Here is a 21,302-nt window from a genome sequence, read left to right as displayed (position 1 = left end):
GTTAGGGCTATGTATCACACAAGCTATTCTCGCTGTTTCAGTTTCACACAAAGTTTCAGGGAGGGAATGGTGCACCTGTTTTAGCCCTTCCCGAGAAAGTTTCCATTGAAAGATATGACTGGGACCTAAACCCATGAACGCTTTTCCGTCAGAGCACTCTCCCACTACCTGGAGATCGGTAGAAAGCACCAACAGAATTTTGAAATAACATTTACCCGTCAAGAGTGAATGCACGATGGATTCCTTGCCTACTTACTTCAGTCCAAATACAAGATTGTGTCTGGCATGGAAACACATTGTTTACCACTTCAACGCAGCGTTGAAAAGAATATTACTGGGAAGCCATAATTGCAGCTGATGAGATTTGAGATTTGCTTTATTTCACCATTATGGCACATCAGTACTAAACAAAAATGTACATAAAGGGTGAGGATAGCGGGAAAAAAAGTTGCTTTTTAGCAGCTTGACTAGCCCCGCCAGCGCCTGCTTACAAAGACAGCACTGGAAACAAGCTCACAAAAAGAAACAATTCAAAGCAATATTTTTTTTACTTTGTTAAACAGCTGTTATACAGATGAAATACCAAAGCACTCGATGGGCCCTATTGCAAAACAAAGGGCTAGGACACAGAGGTCAGCAATGGTCAGCACGTTTGAGGCAATGGTGAGCATATTTTTTGACCACACAAAGGTATGGTGAACAAGCACAGAGTTCCTCAAGACAACACAGTATAAGCGGACTACTAAAGACTTGTTCTGAAGACGATGACGAGGAAACGCATCCCAAGAAAAAGACCAGAACTTGGGCAGTTGTGGAAACCATTGTGGCAAGGCAAGGGTGCACACTGAGAACTCTGACCCTTACCCATATTAGAGTCCAGACAATGCCCCCTGTGAATGTTAAGGGAGCCTAAAGGGAAAATGTGTATACATGGAACAGGATGCAGTCAAGGCACTGGAGCAGATTTACAATCGGACTTAGCAGAAATGGCGCAACAGGCTCATTTCACCTGCTGGGGAGTACACAGAAGAGGATGAAAGTGCCGATAATTTTCAGAAACAAAACAAGAGTCTGTTGTTCAGAAACAAGTCTGTTGTTTCTGAACAACAGTCTCAGTCTTTGTTGAATAAACATAATACTTTTCTTGCAATTCTACAATGTTCGAAGGTCCCACAAGTTCACCATGCTTTAGCCAATTTCAGATTTAGTTCAACATTACAAACCCTGAGAAGTTCATTTAAGCATAATAGCTAGGACACTTTGCACATTACCATCAGCACTGGGCCTAATTTTAACAATTAAGTGCCCACATTCCAGTTCCTATGGCCATACAATGTAGCATAGTTGCGTTGATTAACTTGTATATACCTTTGACAATTGCACATGCAAGAACAGATGGCATCCACCATCACCCTGCAGTAGACAAAAGTTCGGCTAACATTCATTTCAAGCCATTGCAGCCACAACTTCGGTTGCTTTTCTAAATGAACTTTTCTAAACCGATCTCTGCCGGCTGATACCATATAACGCAGGCGGAGCGCCGTTCTTACACCACTGACGAATTGCAAAGAGTCGCAGTGGAAAAGGTATCACTACAAAATTGCGGTTAATGGTTAATCGACATTTGCGTAAATCAACTTTCCGGTGCTTAGTAGTACCCAATCTGAGCGAATGCAACTCGTCATGTTAACCCTTTAACTGGTAGCTCAACAATATTGTTGACCTAACAAAAGCATCTGCAATGATGCAAAGTAGAATATGATGCCCAATGTCATGGCTACTGCACACATACATGAATGCAATTACCTCATCAGATGTAGGCAACACTAGGCTAGTTGCAGTGTTAGAATCAGTGGCCGTCCTGAGCCTGTTGAGGATGCGCTCATGAGGCGACGTCTGTGCCAACTCCGTCGGGTATCGGTATTCCTGTCTCTGTGGGGTGCAGCCTGGCAGAGAGAGAGAAAGACAAAGCTTGCGTACTATAGCAGAGCCTACAACACAGTACAGTGGAATCTCGATACGATTTTTACGGGAACCGGAAAGTAAAGCGTATCCATCTGAAAATCGTATCATCCAACGTATTATGCAACCGAATAATATTATTGGGAAAAGAAAAAGTATTATCCCGAAAAACGTATTGCACAGAATAGTATCAACGAGATTTCACTAATTATCAGACTTGGGCCGACAGTCTAGTGAAATACCGATTAAATGGAAGCTTTACCTCGAGAGCTCCCATCTCATTTTACACTGGAATGAAAAGGCCATTTGGTTAGCGTCTGGGGAACTCATGCAACTAAGTTGATAGATTTTTTTCTTTTTTTTCTTTCAGTGTACCAACTCGGGATCCTGCTGTAAATTATTCAAATAATTGAGGCACTTGTGCAAAGCTAGTATGAACACTGCTACAATTACACCAAGGGTGTAAACTTATACAGCCTAGTTGTCTACTACAATCTAACACAAGTTCACCGGATTGCAATACAGTCGACTTCCATTAATTCGACTTTCACGAGACGATCAATTCCGGCTGCCGGAATTGATCGAATTATCCGGCAGGTTGAATTAAACAAGATGCAGAAAAAATGCGACGACATACTGCAGATTCATTTGGCAGTATTTGCTCTTTTCTCCCTCACCCCTGAAACAAATGTGTTCGCATTTTCTAGGTGTTCAAAGTAGAAAACTAATCACCTAAATTATGTAGAAATCTAACGCGCACCCAATTTTTTAGCTAGAAAAATTGTTGCTAAATGGCGGCCAGTTTTGTTAAAGTCAGCTTCACCACACAATTTAATTAGGTCAGCTCTGCCGCAATACAACCGAGTTAAACTGTAAAGCATACAACCGTTATGAAGGCATTTTTGGTATCGCGCCCAATTGCACAGCGTTGGCAATTTTCAGCGCATTTTCTTTTAAAAAAAGGAAGGTGCATGCAGTCAGTTAAATACCGTAATCAGACATTGTGATCTACAAGTATTACTTGAAAATCTTCCCGAGGAGGACCGAAAATAGGCATTTTCGACAAGAGATAACGTGTTCAACGCATTAACTATCCCCTAAGCTTCACTGAGACAGACGCTGCCACTGAAGGGGCCGCTATCGAGGTCGCTCTCGGGGTCCCTAAAGGGGCGCGTACTCAGGTGCATGCATGCCAACTGGCCAAGTTCAAATTATATGGCGAAGGCCAATTTTAAAATTGAAATAGAATCGAAAGCTTGGGCCCATAGGAATGCATGGGATCCGGTCAGGACCTTCAGTTGGGATCGAATTAAACGAAATATTTAATTAACCGAAGTCAAATTAACTTAAGTCTACTGTACCTACTTTTAGAGCACAGCTGTGCAGATGGAAATTTCCTGCCTGAATTCTTGTAATTTCACAGTTTTCGACAACTCACTGTAGAAATTTCTTATCCTAAATCAATATTCTGCTTCCAATAAAATTTAGCCCTTTTCAATGCATAAAACAGCATTCAAATTGGTTCAGTGTTTGTATAACGAAAGCATCTCTATTTCATGCATGTTAAAAGAGGAAAAGTGGAGCTTTTGGTAAGTCTATTGGTTATTTATCGTATTTATTATTGGGAAATAGTATTTGCTTAGCAGTTATGTTTTCTGGGATTACTAGACTGGGTGATGTGAAGTGCTTTTACTAGGAGAGTACCGTGCAAGCTTTATTTCTCTTAAAAGTCGCGATGCAAGTTTCCTTGAGATGCTGTACAGAATGTCCACTATCTCTAAATAAAAAGCAGGCAGATCCCATGCCCTGTAGGAATAGATGTTATGCGAAGCAGTGTGCGGGGAGCCTAACAAGTTGGTAGGCTACCAACTACCAACCAAACGAAATGACAATGAGAGCACCAAGATGTAGGCGGCTAGAAATATAGATAGATAATGTCAAAGTTGCCAAGAAATGCTTCACATTTATAAACTTTTTTTTACATGTCAAAAGGTGATTTGCCAGCTGGAAACAGTAAAAAAAACGCTTATCGGTAAGCAGCCCCAATAACACGCAAGGATAGCGAATGTTTTTCTTTACAGTTAGAATGGGGCAAACAGCAATGATACGACGTGATGAAAGGGCCCCAGATATATATGGATCAACTATGGATAGATTGGACAGTAAAACCATCGCTGCTGCCTTTCTCAAAAATACAGGACCGAGGTGAAATACAGCAGACCAGCTTGTCTCTTTATGGCATGTCCTCGTCTCTTACTTGGAGCCAAAATGAAAGAAATAAACTACCACCGCCAACCGTCTGAAACCCATGCATTCTATAAGAAAATTATACAATGCACATTAAAGGAACACCCTCTTACCAGTGGGGACATACTCCTGTAGGTCATTCTGGAAGAAGTCGGTGACCACCGAGGAGCATATTGCCATGTTGTTGGCAATGCCTGCACAAAGAGCTTCGGAAATGTCCTGTGCATGTGCGGTTTGCACAGTGCCACACTGGCACTCTGACAAAAGCTGGCAGCAGCTGTGCGACTCTGTAATCTCCACCAAATCGCCCGCCATGGCCTTAGCTCTGTCAGCTTGGCCTTGTGCAGTGTCTGTTGCAGTAGCGACAGCTTCTGTGATGCCACTTGTGCACTTTACCATTCTATCAACAGCAGCTCTCGCCTGCTCTGCTAGGATCTGAAACAAAAGAAATGTGGAACAGGATTGTTGGAAAGAGACCTGTGCTGAATACACTGGCATGAAGTGGATCATGCGTCATATATTTACAGGAAGAAACAGAGGAGACAGGGAAATTAATAAGATGTCTGCAGCTTAGTACATTAAAGGACAAGGACTACAAAAGGATAACTTTTGATGTAGTAATTACGGTTCAAAGCCTGAATTCCTCAAGAGTGGAAAAAGTTGTTCCCATCACCTTTAAGAGGTGATGGGAACAACTCATTAAAACACACAAGCAAAGCACAGTAGCAGCGAAGGCAAAGCCAAAGGCCAATTACATCATAATAGCTTGACACAGACCCACCCTACCTGCCAGCTAGCCTTAAGCAGCCCCACTTTGTCGGAGTGTGCAACCAAAGTTGTGATTTGATCTAACCTTGGTTACTTCTGTGCTACTGTACGGAATACGGCAATCGCAACTGCCCAAAAATAGATTTAACACCAATCTAAACACAAACAAGTCCACCAGGGTTTGCACAGAACATTTGACTCAAAATTCAAGTACAATTTAAGGATTTAAAGGTTGACAAACGCCAAAATTCAAGGAGAGGGAAGCAATCCTTATTCGTACACATACACTGAAAAACAGTTCAATCTCCCTCTTAAGTGCAATTTCTTGCATGCAGCAATGCAGCTACAGAGTTAAATACAGGCTTCAAGGTAGCTCATTAGGTTGCTTTTCTAAATCAATTTTCCCATAAATCAACTTTCCGGTGCTTAGTAGTGCCCAATTTGAGCCAATGCAACTCGTCATGTGAACCCTTTAACTGGTAGCTCAACAATATTGTTGACCTAACAAAAGCATCTGCAAAAACTAGACAAATGCAAATATTTGTCTGTGCCTGTCAATTTACCTTTATTTATTTAGCTGCTTAACAGTGGTATTCAATAATATGTCAATAGTGAAATAAAATGAACACTTGCCAATGGAAATACATGTATTAGAAAATAAAACTTGACGTTTCGAGTCCCGTACGGGACCCTTGATCACAATGAAAGCAAACGCGGTTGCTCTTGTTTAAATATGGGATAGATGGCGTAGAGCTCTTGTGTAGATTTCTGGCAGATTCCCACGTGTCCTGTTTATCGCATGTTGCGTCGTCTGAATGTGCAGCGATTCATGCATTAGTCTTGCAGGTAATTTCTTCTCTGTGGCGATTATGGATGCCGATGCCCAGTCTATGCAGTGAACAAGAGCCACCATATTTGCTTTTATTGTGATCAAGGGTCCCGTACGGGACCCGAAACGTCAAGTTTTATTTTCCAATACATGTATTTCCATTGGCGAGTGTTCGCTTTATTTCACTATGCTCATTCCTCGCCAGACGGGTTTCCATCGAACTCTGGATTAATATGTCGAGCGTGAGCGGCAGCAGACGCATTGGTCAAAAAACCTGAAGGCTTCGTCGTTATCTGCTTACCGCATGTGGGGGTCGTAATCTCGCCAATGCAAAATTTGTTCTTTTTTTTCCTTTAAGCCAGCTCTTATCTCAAGAACACACATTGACCTTGCCAAAGCAAATGCCAGAGACCAGTTTTAGATCATACATTTACCTTTCACCACGTGGTGAACAATAATTTTGACCTACTGTATCTCGCTTAGTTTTGAAAGAAACAGTATAATATTTCAATTGGCATGTATTTGATCGAAGTAAATAAGAACTAAAGCAATGAAACCATTCTAGGTTAAGTCTTTCTTATCTTGCCAGTTAAAGTGTTAAAACCAAAAGAGCTGCAACTTACCTACTTGCCGCAAGGCATTTCTAGGTCCTAAGGCTCAAAAATGTAGCCATGATGGCTGCGGAGAGAACCTACTAGCAAAACAACAAAATAGTGGTATGCTTTGGCTCCTTATCTGGCTTTGTCTAGCTCCACGATGGCAACAATGTTTTAAACAAGCCTGTCGATGGTGGCTGTGAACACGCCACATAGCAATCGTTTAGCGACACTCTCAAAAGAAAATATATATAGGATTGTTTGCCAATACACAGTGTTCATGGCACAAGCCAGTGTCCGGAGTTCGTTACTATGAATGTTCGCAGGACGCCTCCTACCGTTAGTTTTCAAGGATTTGAAGGAGCACATGTACAGTAAAATCTCGGTGATACGAATCTCGCGGGGTCGCGCGAAATATTCATATCACCCGAAATTCATATCATCAAAACATACACAATATTAAGAAAACGAATTTATTTTTACCAGAAAAAATTTCTAATAGTGGAACCCCATTGATACCTTCCTCGCTGCTGCGTTTTTCCCGGCTGCTACGTTGCATTTTCGCGGTCCCGACTTAAATCCCATTGACTTCCATGTACAGTCGAATCTCGATAATTCGAACTCGAAGGGGCGCAAAAATTTGTTTGAATTGAAAGGACTTATTTTGGAAGTATTCATGCACCATAGCACCACGTATGAACGGTGCGATATTCGGTGCGATATTCGTGAAATATCGCGGCGTGCAAGCACATATTGAGCAAGGGCCACGAACCTGCCCACGTACGTCAGCCAACGCTCACTTCCCGATAACAGCAGAAAACGAAACCTCAGGGCGCATGTGGCGCAGGTACGGTGAGAGAAAGAGAGATTGTGGTTGTGAAGAGGAAAAGGTGACACGGCGACAGGCGTGCGTGGGGACCGTCGCATATGGAGGAAGTTAAATACCATAATCAGACATTGTGATCTACGGGTATTACTTGAAAATCTTCCCAAGGAGGACCAAAAATAGGCATTTTCGACAAGAGATAACGTGTTCAATGCATTCACTGTCCCCTAAGCTCCACTGGGACAGACGCTGCCCAAACTCACAGGTGATGGAGGAGGGCGGCAGGGAAGCGGATTTGGCCTCGGCAACTGTCACTTCGGTGGCTCCCCTCGCCCTCCCTCTCAACTCCCTTGTTGCTCCTTCGACTGTCTACGTGCGCGCCCGCCGCTCCTGCTGGCCCGGCGCCAGCTTAGCCCACTCACTGAAGTTTCGTTTTTTTTGCCGTTAAGTGAACGTTGGCTGAACTGGGTCTCTGCCGTTGCTTCCCTCTGCGCCGCAGCCACAGCTTTGGCCAAAACATCGGCACGAACACGCGTGTTCCCGCGCTATGCAGAAACGGCGACCTTGCCATTTGAGACAGACGCCGCGGTTTTTTTTTTCTGGTTTTTTTTCTTTAGTTTTTTTCTCCACGCGTCGTTGAGGGGTCTCACCTAAGCTTTCGCTCTATGGTGGCGTCATAGCAATGCCGGTCGGAGGCGCCGCCACATGATTTGGCACGCTGCTGAGAGCGTTGTCTGTGCTCGGTATGTTCGAATTGAGCATCGTAAATGTTTCGCGCTCGAATTACCGGGCATTCCCCGTGATACTTCGCCAATCTATAATGTTCCTGCATCTTGCGTTGCATTTGAATGTGGTGGTCGTGTAAATTTAGCGGTGCAGCCAGCTTGTACATTGCAACAAGCGACCCGACACGTTGCAGATACGACGCACCCACATGGGTGCCATATCTTGAAAGCGATCTGCGACGTGCGCAAAGTGTGCGCCCGCGCGGACCTTATTGTCAACCTGATCTGCGATGTTGACAAAGTGCGCCTAGCGCCAATAGCTTCGTATGCTCTGTGCCTTCGACGTTTCGTTCACGTTGAAGCGAGACCGCGCAAAGGTCAATTCGCTCGCTGCTGCTGCTGCAGCGCTTCCTCGCCCAGCATTTCGATAGCGAGTGTTTGCGGTCATGGAGCGAGATGTGTTCATATTTACCTTTGCAAGCATGACATCGTGCTTGTTAATTTAGTGAGTAACCTAATGTTTACAAGTTAATACAGCTGTCGACTAATTTGCTATCGCCATCGTTGCTTCACCTTTCAGGCGAAACTGCGGCTTTTCTTTTTTTCGCGGTATGGGACGTTTTCTTCTTGGCCAAATCGTCCATGACCGCCTTCTGAAAGGCGTATAAGTGCTCGCAAGTGATCTCAGGAATGTTTTTGCACTCCACTGACTGTCCGAGCACGTAGAGTGCAGGGAGGGTTTTGGCCATCGGAGCTGTGCCGCGGTCGTCGTTGCAGCAGCAGTCCTCGTCTACTTTCTCGCTAAGCATTGGCTAGGCTGTGATTTGGTCTGGTCCGCTCGACGTGGGGACAATGAGAGATTGCGCAGCCGTGTGATGTAGTCAGTTGCTTCGCGACTATGGATCCCGCCCAGATCCTGCTGCGACGGCTTGTCTGTGCCGGTTGCCCCGCTGGCTCGGCTGTTGCTGCTGTTGCTTACGCGTTCGTATGATCCGCAGCGGCACGGCAACACATTCAAAACAGACAATTTCTTTCGTATTGTGAGCAATGTACTTCGACCTGGGAATGTTACGAATTCGTATCGCACCGAACTTCCTACCAGCCGGGATCGTATCACCGGAGTTTTGCTGTATATTCGAGGTTCAAGGGTCCTTAAAATCCTTCAAAACCCTTGAATTTGAAAAAAGATTCAAGGAGGTGTACGAACCCCGAGCCACATTTTTTACTCTCATAAGGCAAATTCAAAAACTTACAGCAGACGTAGAAGCCACCTCATCAGAGATGCTCTCTTCCACAACTTTGTGTATGTCAGAAAGGTTGCGGGCAGCCTCTTCTGCCTGTAAAAAAAAGGGGCACATGAAATTGTACCATCCTGTGAAAACGAGTTTACCGTAAAATTCCGAGCAAGTGCCCCCACCCGTGCAAGAGCCCCCCCCCCCCCCAACTTCACTGCTAAGTTCAAATTTCCGCGCCGTTCCGGGAAAGCGCCGCCCCCCCGCTCCGCACCAACACTGGCCTGCCACATCCAGTCCACGAAAATGATGGCAAATTCGGCAAATCGCACCGGTGCGCATTGGGGCGCCCCGATGAGCCATTTCATCGAATCATGGTCGTACCCGGGCGCCCCAGTGGGCACACGAGTGCATCGGGGCGAACTGCGGCTGGCGGTCTGTAGTTCACGGACCGCCGTCCGACGGCGAGATCTGCCTCTCGCACGGCACAAAGGAGTTCCCTGCGGCACAACGATGTGACCACTCGGTGACAGAGGAGTGGTCGCGGCTACGCTCTGGCATCGCCGGCAGCTTTACCGCTGCTAATCACTCGCCACCGATATCGTCGCTAGGCCTTTTTCAGTTCACTTCGAATCTGTAGCAGACGGCGCTTCAGCACGAACCGCCGACGCTCCCAAGGAGCAATGTTTTGTTACCGTCGTTGCCGCTTTACCCTCTCCTCGCAATAATTTCACACGATGAAGAAAACATGCTGATATTTGCGGCGCCACCAGCTGCGATGCGAGCATGGCCGAGCCGCGGTTCGCTGTCTGCCGTCGGTAGCCATGCACTGCAGCTGAGCTTCACTTGTATCGGAACTCTCATTAGTGCTAAATGTTTCACCGTGTACATGGTTTTTAATAAAGTGAACATAACGCGTCACTTTACTCTCGTGGACATAATTTTGCCTGGAATAGAAGCTGTATAACCAATGCGTCGATGTGCTTTATGTAGTTCTTTTGGTGGTTTTGAGTAACGGTGGTGTTGAGAGTGATAAACACCACTAACAAATCTTTGGCTTCATAAAGTTCATGTTCAATAAAATTTTAATGCTACTCCCACTGCGCTTTTTTTTGCGGGAAAATTTTGTCGTGGCCATCTTGAATTTTGGTGCCATTCCGGGAAACCGCCCCCCCTAACTTTGCCGGTAATTTCGACTTGCTCAAGGGGGGGCGCTTGCTCGGAATTTGACGGTAGTGCAACAAATGCCATGTGCAAGGATAGTAACATGCGTCGTTATTACGTGCAACCATTATTATGTGTAACGACACAATAATGTGGTTGTCAGGTATTGCCGGTATGCAAAGAGCCAAACTTGATTCTGAATGCTACATCTCAAATTTAAACGGCCCCATGGTTGCAAGTAGATTTACACTTAATGGGGGTTACATAACACACCAGTCCCAAGGACTGTCTTATAGTAATCTGAATCTCGTCATGGCAAAATGGCTCTTTAACCCAACAAGAATTTCGATGAGCATAGCTTTTAAGTGCAATACTGGTAAACTTTGGTTTCGACAAGCTCAGCTCATCCCATAGCAATATTCTCTTTTTCAAAACAAATTGGACGAATGGAACGTGTCTACTTCGTTTCTTCTATAGCACATAGATGGCTGCACAATGTCAGCGCTCAGAAGCCACCTTTATTGCGCTCGTTGAGTTTTAATACATACAGGATGGTGCATGTGAAGTTCTGAAGTATGGAAGCTCTACCAAACGAAGCGCGCAGCAGCGCATGGTGGCGGCACTCGTTTTTGTTCAGTTCTCCATTCAGCCACGCCTGCAATATGTTATGTACTATCGCGCTCAGTACGAGCTACAACGTGAAAACACGAGTCAAAGCAGTCGCGAGTTGTTGGCTCAAGCGTAGCTATCGATATTCACGTGGCCCGAGGGCACTACGTGCTGCTGCCATGCAAAGTTGCGGAAAGCCGGCGGTTACAGTTCGCCGACGCTTCGTTTGAGTTATTGCTGATAACTGCTCACAATGGCCTTCTACCTTTCGAAATTCACACTTTGTTATCCGAAGCGGAAAAAAAATGTTGCGGTTCTCGAAACACGTGTGGCCGATGCTGCAGCTGTAACGGCAAGTCCTTGGCAAAGTGCTGGCATGCCGCTGTAGTTGCAGCTCCCAACCAATTAGAACACTTCGCTATTCTATGCAGAATCCACTCGTCCCACTGATAGGAAAATATATCATGCTCTCGAATGAAAAATGATGGCGGAGCCACTCAAAGTTTTGAAATGGCTGGTGAATAGAACCTGTTGTGGGCGCCGTTTCCAAGAGGCTACAATGCCATATTTCGCTCTTTAGATGGCGTTTTTTAACGTAAACTTGTAGTTAGACACAGAAAAGTGCCGGGAACAAAATTGAAGGTACTTAAAATCCTATTTTCTGACTAAAGTGGTGTCTAATCGCAATGGCTGACGCCAGCTAGTGTCGTAAATTTTTCCGCATTTGGAAAGGAGAGTCCACATATAACGAACTACGGATAAAACGATCACTTTTCCTGGAACTATCGAGTTCGTTATAAGCGGGTTCGACTGTAGGTGCTCAGAAAGCAATACAATTCTGTGTAAACAGCATGCTGCGCAAAGATGCACCTGTAGACGAAAAAGAGCAAGAGGTCCATGCAGTGACAAGGGAAGAAAGCAAATACACGTACTACTAACTAGGAAATGAAAGATTATTGGTTGGCATACATGTAGTAATCATATTTGAAGTACGTCAGCCATTGAATCCTTAATCTGTAACCAACTACACATGAATGCTACCGGTTTACTTACCCTAGCCAAGCAATCGCTCGCTGCCTTGGCACCATCCTGGTGCACAGCAGCCACGCTGGAAACAAGGCCTCCTGAGGACTTGACCAGCAATTCTGCATTGCTGAAAATATGGGGCAAGGGAATTCACGGCACGCTCATTGCACCGAGTACAATCAGAAATGAACATGATGTGCAGGCTCTATTAGCCACAAACTAATGACAGATGCGAGCTTCATTCTAAGCATGTTGCAGGCAATTTGTCACTGTGCACCTGCCATCATGACCTGTGCTTTAGGTATGACCTGCTGACTGCAAAAGACGTTGCACATGCAACGTGGCAGTCTTAGTATAGTCTGTGCATGCTGCTGTAACTAATTCTGCAAATAAGAACAGCACATTCAGTCACTGCCAGTCACTACTCTGTGTTGATTAGCAATCAGTCAATTCCATAAGCCATTTCTCAGTAGACCTTTGTTAAATACAAACTTTATGTGAACTAAAGCTGCTTGAGGCTTTGTGTTACTGAGGATGCCCAAAAATTGTCTCACTTTTCTAAAGCTGCCAGAAGTCCTGTAAGAGCTTATAAGACTTCCCGATGAAAAAAAAAACAATAACTGTACCACCAAACGAAATATGTAAAACAATCTACACACCCAAGCTATCAAGGAATCCATTGGAAACATACCAAAATGGGGACTTTTGTAGTACTTGCCTCTCGATAGCTGACGCATGCACAGTGCTTGCTTCTTCAACCCTGGCAAAAAGTGCACTAATCTGCAAAGGAAGAACAAGAACAAATACAATATTTTATTGTTTTGTCAAATCAAATCCGACAGTATCTGTGTTGGGGGCACAGTATAGGCAGTGTAGGAGTGTCGGCGGCTCATAGCTTTGTATGTGCACGAAGGTCACTTCGCTCGCTGCTGCAGCGGCGCTGCATCACGCCAGCGTTTGATAGCGCGTGTCTGCACTCTTCGAGTGTGATGTAGGTATTCATGTTTGCCTGTGGGTGCTGACACCATGCTTGTTAATATAGGTAATAAGCGAATGTTTAAAAATTTATACGGACGATAAAACTATTATCCTTACATTGTATAGCTGTCTACTAATTTGCTATCGCAATCGATGCTTCGGCTTGAAGCATTGGGCAAAACTACGACTTATTTTCAGATATAAGAATTAAAATAATATTGTGTGCAGTTCAACAGTACTCTCATTTCTCAATTTTTCCCATTTCTCAGCTATTGCGTTTCCCGGCTCTTACATTTTTTTTACGGTCCCGTAAAAAATCGTATCAGCGGAGTTCTACTGTATTTAAGCGAAATGTGGTGCTGGACACAGAGAATAACTAATTTATACATAAGTGGTGCATTTCAATCACACTTGATGGCATTGAAGTTTGTGCGCTGTACGATGAAAACAGTGGCAAAGAGCCCAGCGACGACGCTGAAAACAGCGAGGAAGCTAGAACAATTCTGTGGCTTGGGCCGGATACCATTAATAAATGCTATTAGCCCTTTGTGGCTGTTTACTATTTATCTCGGTCGGCTTTCACTTGAGGAAACCTTTTCCGATCATTCGAATTTTGAGGTTCGGCTTAGAATCGCGTCTGGCTTAGATTCGAATAAATACAGTACGGGCTTCATAGATTGAGTGCAAAGATGCATACAGCAGGGTATAATGCATGTGTATATATTACAAAATAGACAAGAAAATGCCTACCTTGGTGTGATGTGTAGTGCGCGACACGGTGCGGTGGCAGGAGACTGTGATATGTGTAGTGTGCGACAAGGTTCGGTGCATTTCAAACAAGAAGCAGACGACAAGGAGAGCGCGCGCCGATCTACCGCGCCGCGCCGTAAACGACGACGCCGAAGACCGTCCGGCGCGTGAACACGCGGCGCAAGAAAAGAAATCAAAAGAAAAAAAGCCAATCCAATCACAGAGGAACACGGAGCCTCGAGCAGCCAATGAGAAATCGACGAATCGACCAGAGCAGCAGAAAAAGGAGCCGCGCTGGCAGTAGGGGGAGGAGTTCCAGAAGCGGCACCAGGACAAGGTCGGCCACCGGATCGGGAGTTGAAGACGGCCGTCGGGTTCCGGACCCGAGCCACCAGGACTTCACCCGGCCGGGGCCTCCTGCCAACCCATTCCTGGGCGCCGCCACTCCATCCATTCGAGAACTGCTGCCCGAGGCCGGCGAGCGTCTGCGCCCGTGGGCAGAACGAGAGCAGTCGGGCTACGGGCCCGAGCTCCACAACCAGCTGCCCGGCCAGGACGCCGCCGCCGTCAACCCCTGCTGCCAAGCCGCCTGCCTTCCCGGTCATCGTCACCCTGCCCGATAATCGACTGCTGCTGCCCGAGGCCGGTGAGCGTCTGCATCCGTGGGCAGAACCTGAGCTGTCGGGCTACGAGCCCGAGTGCCACGATCAGCTGCCCGACCAGGAACGCCACCACCGTCGGCTCGTGCTGCCGAGCCGCCTGTCTTCTCCCACCGAGCCAGAGCTGCCACGCTCTGGCAGCCTGTACGACGTTCCGACACAACGTCTTTTGATGAGATCAACAACGCTTATCTCGTCGTCTCGTCTCCGCTTCGCCGCGTCAAGACTGTAGTGCATACGCACACCCGCAGCCTGCCCGAACTTGCCTCATATCATTAGCGTTCTAGCTACATGTTTTCGTGGTATCTTTGTGTGTTTGTTTTTGTGGGTTAATTTTCTTTTCTAGTTTCATTAAAAGTTTGCGTGTGTGTTTCCCAACAAACGGCTTTGTCCTCGATTGGGTTCTGGGAGGCTCCGCCTCAGAGAACCGCCAGAAAACATTAACACAAAAGAACCTGCTCATCACACTTGGCAATGATGTCGTTGTTCCTAGCCTGTGATGTAAAGAACTGCTGGATGAAAGCTGCCATATTCTGAAAGAGGGGGTAAAGAGAAAAAAGAAAATGCAATGTAAAATTACCTATATACATGTATTGTAATGTGAACACTTGCTAAGCGACCTAAGAGCTTCTAAGGTTTTTAAAGACCTAAACAATACCTAGTGCAAAACTGCTAAAATATTGCAGAACCTAACTACGTACTAAACTGAATGCATGATGGGTCCCAACACTGTGGATGTGTAATGTGCCGCTGTAAGCAGGCAACACCCAATATTCCAAGCAGAGCAATGCTTCCATAAATGCAGAGCAATGCTTCCATAAATGCACAGCAATAGCACAAGCCAACAAATTCGGCATTTTTACGAGAGGAGAACACAACAGACTCCCGTTGAGATGAACCAGGTTAACCTGTGGGGATGCGCGACTCTCACGCATCTCCTGTGGTCCGGCTTCACCGCGTGGCTAGGCGCCAGAGGCGGTCGTAGTGGTTGCGGCGCGTTGCGAGAGATGGCGCGAGTGTCGCAATGCTAACGCCACCGAACGGCGGGGTGACTTGGGAGAAAAAGGTCGAAGGCGCTCTCTCTTTGGGTTGGGATCGGTGAGCAACGCGGACGTCCCGTGCGTGCGCCGATCCACGCTTCGCGAGACGTCTCGCGTGGCTCGGAGCGGGGCACTGGTATGGACGAACACTGATCGTTCAAACGCACCACCGACTAGGTGCTGGTGTCACAGCATGGGGCGAACATATTCGCTCGCTGTCGGGTCGCAGTGAGTCGGACTTCCTTGATTTGTCGCGTGCCCATGTGAATGTTCTGTTGGTTGTAATTCGGCTAGTGTGCATTGCTGTATGAAAGGAACCAATAAATGCCCCTTTGCTTGTTTGCATTACTGTGTTGTCGTTCCTTTGTCCCAAGAGCCCGTGTGAGACCCCACAAACCCGAATTTTCGGAGATGAGGAATGACGCTTGAACCTACATCATTGCTCGATTTCCCATAGTCTACAGCTTTGCGAAACTGCAAATATAACTGGGGGTGACCTGAAGCCGTTTGGGCCGAGCCCGGCCCGAGACCCGTGTCAAAGTGCGCTTACCTGGCCCGAGCATGTGCAGTGCTTTACATTGCTCATTAACACAGCGTCGACACTAAGTGTCGGTCATGGTGTGCATGTGTTTTTATGTGCTCATTTCGTCATATGTTCTTTTCACAATCTGATATTGAGAAATAATCAAGGATATTGATGTGCCTCTGCAGGCTGGTGACTAGGTGAGGATGTACATTTTTTTCAACACCAGGGTACAAACATTTGAGTTAGTGAAGCAATGTGAAATGTCAGCTTTTATGACAGGTACAAAGAATTGCACAGTTTCAGCAAGCAACAAATACTTAACAGCTTCAGTATGAGTGCATAAAAGAAGGCTTTGCATCATGTCAATGCAAAATCTTTTATGCCTGGCGTTTAGGCTGTTTCATTTATCATTTTGTGTCATGTTAAGATTAACAGATTTTCACAGTCGATAAAAATTTGACGTAACAGGCGTCTGCTGTAGTGTGCACTCGGCTGCAGTTGCAAAGCATTGATGCACTGACAGAAAATGGTCTGCATGGTAAGCTCTGCAATTAAGCACTTATTTGGAAAACAGTCTGCTTCACCATTTTGTTCTGAAGTTCTTCACATAGTTGCAGAATATTGTACACTCTTTTTGTAGCCATGGAGATAGCTTCAGTAATGTCCCCATGATAAACAGTCCCACAACTACAGAGGAGTTGCAGGAAATGCTAACGTGCATAAACAACAAACTTGGCAAGAAATCATAAAAGAAAGACCACAGGATTAACCAGCATAGCCGATAGCTAAAGTTGCATTGTTTTCAGTAAAACATCATTAATACCTTACCAATGCCTGTTCATTGCAGAGAGCACTATGATCGGAAATTCATACTTTTTTTTTGTTTTGCTGGAAGCATGTCAACAAGGTTTCACTCTACTTGTTTGAATAAGAGTTCAGCACTCGAAAAAGACTTGCAGTCATACATAACAGAAGACAGAGGAATCATTTCTGCAGCAAGCTGAAATACAAATGTATTCTATGAACTGTCGAGGAAAAAAACATTACAGAAGAAGGAATTTTGACTGACCTTCTCAGCTTCTGTGCTTGTTGTCTCCATTGCAGCTGAAAGTCTCCGGATCTCTTCATTGCTGGCGGCCAACTGTCGATGCAACTTATCATTTTCTTCGACGATAGATGTTATAAGGAGCACCTGCCGATTGCGGTGCGCACTGACCTCATCCCAGACAAGGCGGCACTGTAAGACAATATGCATGTCCAGAAGGCTTAGGTTGGTGTTGCTAGATTTAACCGTTCACCCATGACACTTTTAGGGCAACTTGTTTTCCAAATTGGGCCTTTCACATTTTGAACACTTCAAAGTTTTCAGACATCCTTCGACTCACTTATAAACCCCCCCCCCCCCCTTGCTCCTCAATACAATCACTCAAACATAGGTCCCAGGTGGCTCGCAGTGGGAACACTTGCCGTGCAGCTGAAGTACTCAGGTCTTTTCGTAGAGTGCAAGAGATACTTTTTGAAAAATAGAAGGATGCAGTTTAAGTCCCCAAAGCAAAGGGGGGCTGTGAAAGACGTAATAGGGCAGGGTTCCAGATTAATTCTGACCATCTAGGGTTGCTTAATGCACTCTGCATTCAGCCTTCATTGTATGGAAACAAACGCCGCTGATGCAAGAACCAAGGTAAGAGTGAAAGAATGTACTGCAAAATTCTTTATGTAATGGGCAATTCTGTGGCGGCAAAATATTTTTAAACATATTTGCAATACTATAACGCATGACAACCAAGCGCACGTCTTTCGGTCATTCAATGTTTCGACACGAAGAACTTTTGAAAATCCGATTATAATCGCTGACCATTCTGACATGGTGTTACTGGCCCATGCCATTCTAGAGCAGCCAAAAATGTGTTTCGGTGCAGTAAATTGCAATTTCAGAGCAGGATTAATGAAGGTGATTGCAAGTTCTCAAGTTCAAGCAATAGTAATTTTGATAAATCTAATGCCAGCTACATAAATATTTGCTTGCATAGGTCGCTTACGTGCTTTCACAGACAATATTTTTGAACAAGTAGAGCTGGCAAACAAAAGTGTTTTTATTTGACGATTTATGGTACATGTTTTAATTCAAAACTTGAGTGATCAATATTAAGAATACTTTATTTTGTTTGATTCTTCAAGAACGCTTTCGTTCTGAAATACACATGCCCCCTTTTCCAAATTTACGTAGCTTATTGCAGGGGAATGTTACCCTGCGATGGCCGTAGCGCAGCTGCTATCAGCTCTGCCAGGCTTGTGGGCTAGCGCGCTACATATTCACCAACGTCACATTGTGGGTTCATCTTTGTGTCAAGACTATTGCTATTACTAATGCTTAAACTTGAGAACTTGCAATCACCTTCATTAATCCTGCTCTGAAATTGCAATTACACCTCTGAATGTGAAAATTACCATACTGCGTGTCAAATTTCGTGGTATAAAAACACTCAGACACCCGACAGATTTTTTTGGATTGGTCAAACGTCCGAATAATCAGATAGCCTGAGAACATCAAGTTTTTCCAACGCCAGCGGTATGAACGATTTCCTGAATGCCCAGTGCTGTGCTTCATTAATAAACCATGTACTTAATATACCGCGATGCTCGTGACCACAGAGGCCTTTCGCTCATCGCACAGCTGCCGTCACGAAGTGCAGATATGCACGCAAGACCTTTGACTGTGCAATACTATCAGATTAGGCTGTGATGCACGAATTCAGCTTGTAGCTTTCTGCCTACATGAGAGATTTCGCCATTCTGTCTATTAAGTATATAAAACAAAATAAAGCATCCGCAGTAGTTGCCGGCACATTGCCCACAGGCCCGACCTCGCCTTCCGGGCACCAGTCTCGCCCGTGCCCAATCGCCGAGGCGGTTTATTGTCAATATGTTCAGACGTTACAGACCACCTTGCCGCGACGGCCTGCTGGCAGTGACTTTTTTTTTTGTCACAGCCGTACGACGCAGCTAGGTCAAACCAGCACCACTTATTCAGTATCCTGCGATGCAAGTTCCTGTTTGGTGCTTAGTCGACCAAAATCTTAGTAGCGGCCGAATGGCATTCCCAGAGTCGCAAAATTCCCTCGCCAACGAAAGTGGGGGGATAGGCGACCAATTGAATGGCTGCAACTTTTTGCATCGCTGCTATTTGTACGATAGTGCGCGATATGTACCGAAAAATCGAGAAAAACACCATACAGCATCCAAAACTTCGGTCATCCGATTTACATAAGAACAAAAGATACAACTGATACAGAAGAGAAGCGCAGAGTCTGGCTGGGCACTACAGTGCAGTCCACATATAACGATACCACATATAACGATATATCGGTTATAACGATGAGTCGAGCTAAGAGTATCAACTTGTGCATTAGGGCTATGAGAAAAAAACCATATATAACGATATGTTATTCACCACATATCAGATATAACAACTAAAATTTTTCTTCTGAATGACGTTTTTCATGCAGAATAATCGTAAAAATTGCGTTCCTACGTTGCCCTTAACCGAGACGGGGCGAAAAGTTTGCCTACACGAGTTCTATCTGCCGCCATTACCGCGCAGCGCATCCCGCCCACACGTCGATTGCGAAAGCCACGGAGAGCATCGCAAGTTGGTGCAGTGTGCACAAGATGGCGCCAGCTGCTTCGCCCCCGCGTCACCGGCGGTCGCGCAAGGAGAGGGCGGAAGAAAGGCGATAAGCGAAGGCGACGCCTTCTCTGGCGAGGGGCGCCTGCGCTCCCTGCCGCGCACGCTCTCAACGGAAGCAGCGGCAGGTGCGCGCCTTGAGAGGAAACCGATTTTGCAAGACGGGGGAGAAAGATAAGCAAGCGACGCCTGCGCGGCCTACGCTCTCTCAGCGAGCGCGGAAATGCACCGCGGAAGCAGCGGGAGGTGCACCGACAAAGTCTCTCGAGACGAAGCTGCGAATTTTGCAAGTATGAGCTCGTGCAGTGGACGATACTGACGATTACGAAAACCGGGAGTGCCACGATCATGAAGGTTAGAAGCAGTGTCCATGCCGATCAATCAATGGAAAAGGCGGGCTTCGTGCGCCACGACGAAACCCCCATGGGCGAAACCAAAATGGTGGTGTCCGAACTCTGGGAGCACGTCGCTACTGACGATGAAATAGGTGGTGCTTCGATGGAAGAGCTTCCGAGTGCAAATAGTGCTGGCTCATTCTGCGAAGAGAACTCAGACAGGGCCATCGTTGTCGCGACAGACGGTGGCATTGTGCGACGGAGGCGACGACAGCAGCAGCAGTGATGACGAGATTGACAATGGCCCGTCTTTGACACCGACCCCGAAGTGCAACGTCGTCGATCGAGTCGCTCACTGAATTCAGGCACACTAAATTCTAGCCGCCAGTGTTCGCGCAGCAGATGGACGCGATGCGCACGGCTGTTGTGAATCCAAAACTTCCGCGAAAGCAAGTGCAGGTTTCTATTTCCGCGTGCCTAACGATTAAGACGCTATTTAGAGGTACAAATAAAAGTTATTTTTCACAGCCTACTTTCTACAACGTTGATTTCTTTTTTTATCACAAGTGGCAATTTCCCTTTCGGGACTGCAAAGGTATATTTGGCATCTTTTTTCGGCAGTCCAGATATAGCGATGATCGGTTATAATGATCGGATTTCTCGTTTTTCTCGATATCGTTATAAGCGGACGGCACTGTACTGCTGCCTAAGCAACCCGCATGCGGCAGGGCGCAAGCTATTGAAAATAAACAACAGCCCACTGAAGAAACAGTGGTACAATGCAGGTTTAACTTGGTCTGCTGTGTAGTTCATGCAGCCGCTGGTCCAACCATGTCACTTTTGATGGCGCGGAGAAACTGCTCTTGAGTACTTAGTTTCGTTTTCGAAAACCCGAGCCACCCCTTAGGCACAGGGTGGGCACAGATTTCTCATATTTTGCCAAAATGTAGCAGGCTGTAGCAGGGTCCACCTGTCGGCGCAGCGGTAGCATCACGGCATGCCAGAATCTCGAAATTTGCACTTTCCTCACAGAACCGCAAATAAATCTACATACCACCGACGTGGACTCGTTATGGAGCTTGAGACGGTGTCTGCAGCGTGGGCTGTTTTGTCATGTGTCATGCAGAGTTTCGAGAAATCTCGTAAAAGCGATCATAATCTCAGAAAGCAATCGACCGAGAATACCGCTCCATGGCAGTGCCATCATTGTTCACCGATGCACAAGGCACACTTTGTGATGATGATGATGATGATGATTAGTGGGGTTTATTGGCGCAAGGGCCAGATGTGGCCAAAGCGCGCCAAGGCGATGATAATGGCGTGTCAGTGGTACATGAATAGTTAA

The 21,302-nt window shown here is 45.9% G+C and overlaps 1 protein-coding gene across 1 annotated transcript in view; it reads right to left on the bottom strand.

Annotated features, from left to right (window-relative positions):
* Positions 1 to 230: 230 nt before the first annotated feature.
* The window catches only part of LOC119443465 (kinesin-like protein KIF11), a 62,050-nt gene continuing 40,978 nt past the window's right edge, over positions 231 to 21,302 (bottom strand). The window contains exons 17-23 of the mRNA XM_049662185.1: positions 17,007 to 17,174; positions 14,827 to 14,904; positions 12,703 to 12,764; positions 12,012 to 12,111; positions 9,207 to 9,290; positions 4,323 to 4,644; positions 231 to 1,946 (exon numbers count right to left, since the gene is read on the bottom strand). Coding sequence (XP_049518142.1) covers positions 1,687 to 1,946; positions 4,323 to 4,644; positions 9,207 to 9,290; positions 12,012 to 12,111; positions 12,703 to 12,764; positions 14,827 to 14,904; positions 17,007 to 17,174 — 1,074 coding nt within the window. The 3' untranslated portion in view covers positions 231 to 1,686. The remainder of the gene's footprint in view (positions 1,947 to 4,322; positions 4,645 to 9,206; positions 9,291 to 12,011; positions 12,112 to 12,702; positions 12,765 to 14,826; positions 14,905 to 17,006; positions 17,175 to 21,302) is intronic.

The sequence above is a fragment of the Dermacentor silvarum genome, chromosome 1 (assembly GCF_013339745.2).
Source record: "Dermacentor silvarum isolate Dsil-2018 chromosome 1, BIME_Dsil_1.4, whole genome shotgun sequence".
NCBI classification, from domain to species: domain Eukaryota; kingdom Metazoa; phylum Arthropoda; class Arachnida; order Ixodida; family Ixodidae; genus Dermacentor; species Dermacentor silvarum.
Note: the sequence above shows the minus strand (reverse complement) of the source record. Positions and strands in the feature narration are given on the sequence as shown.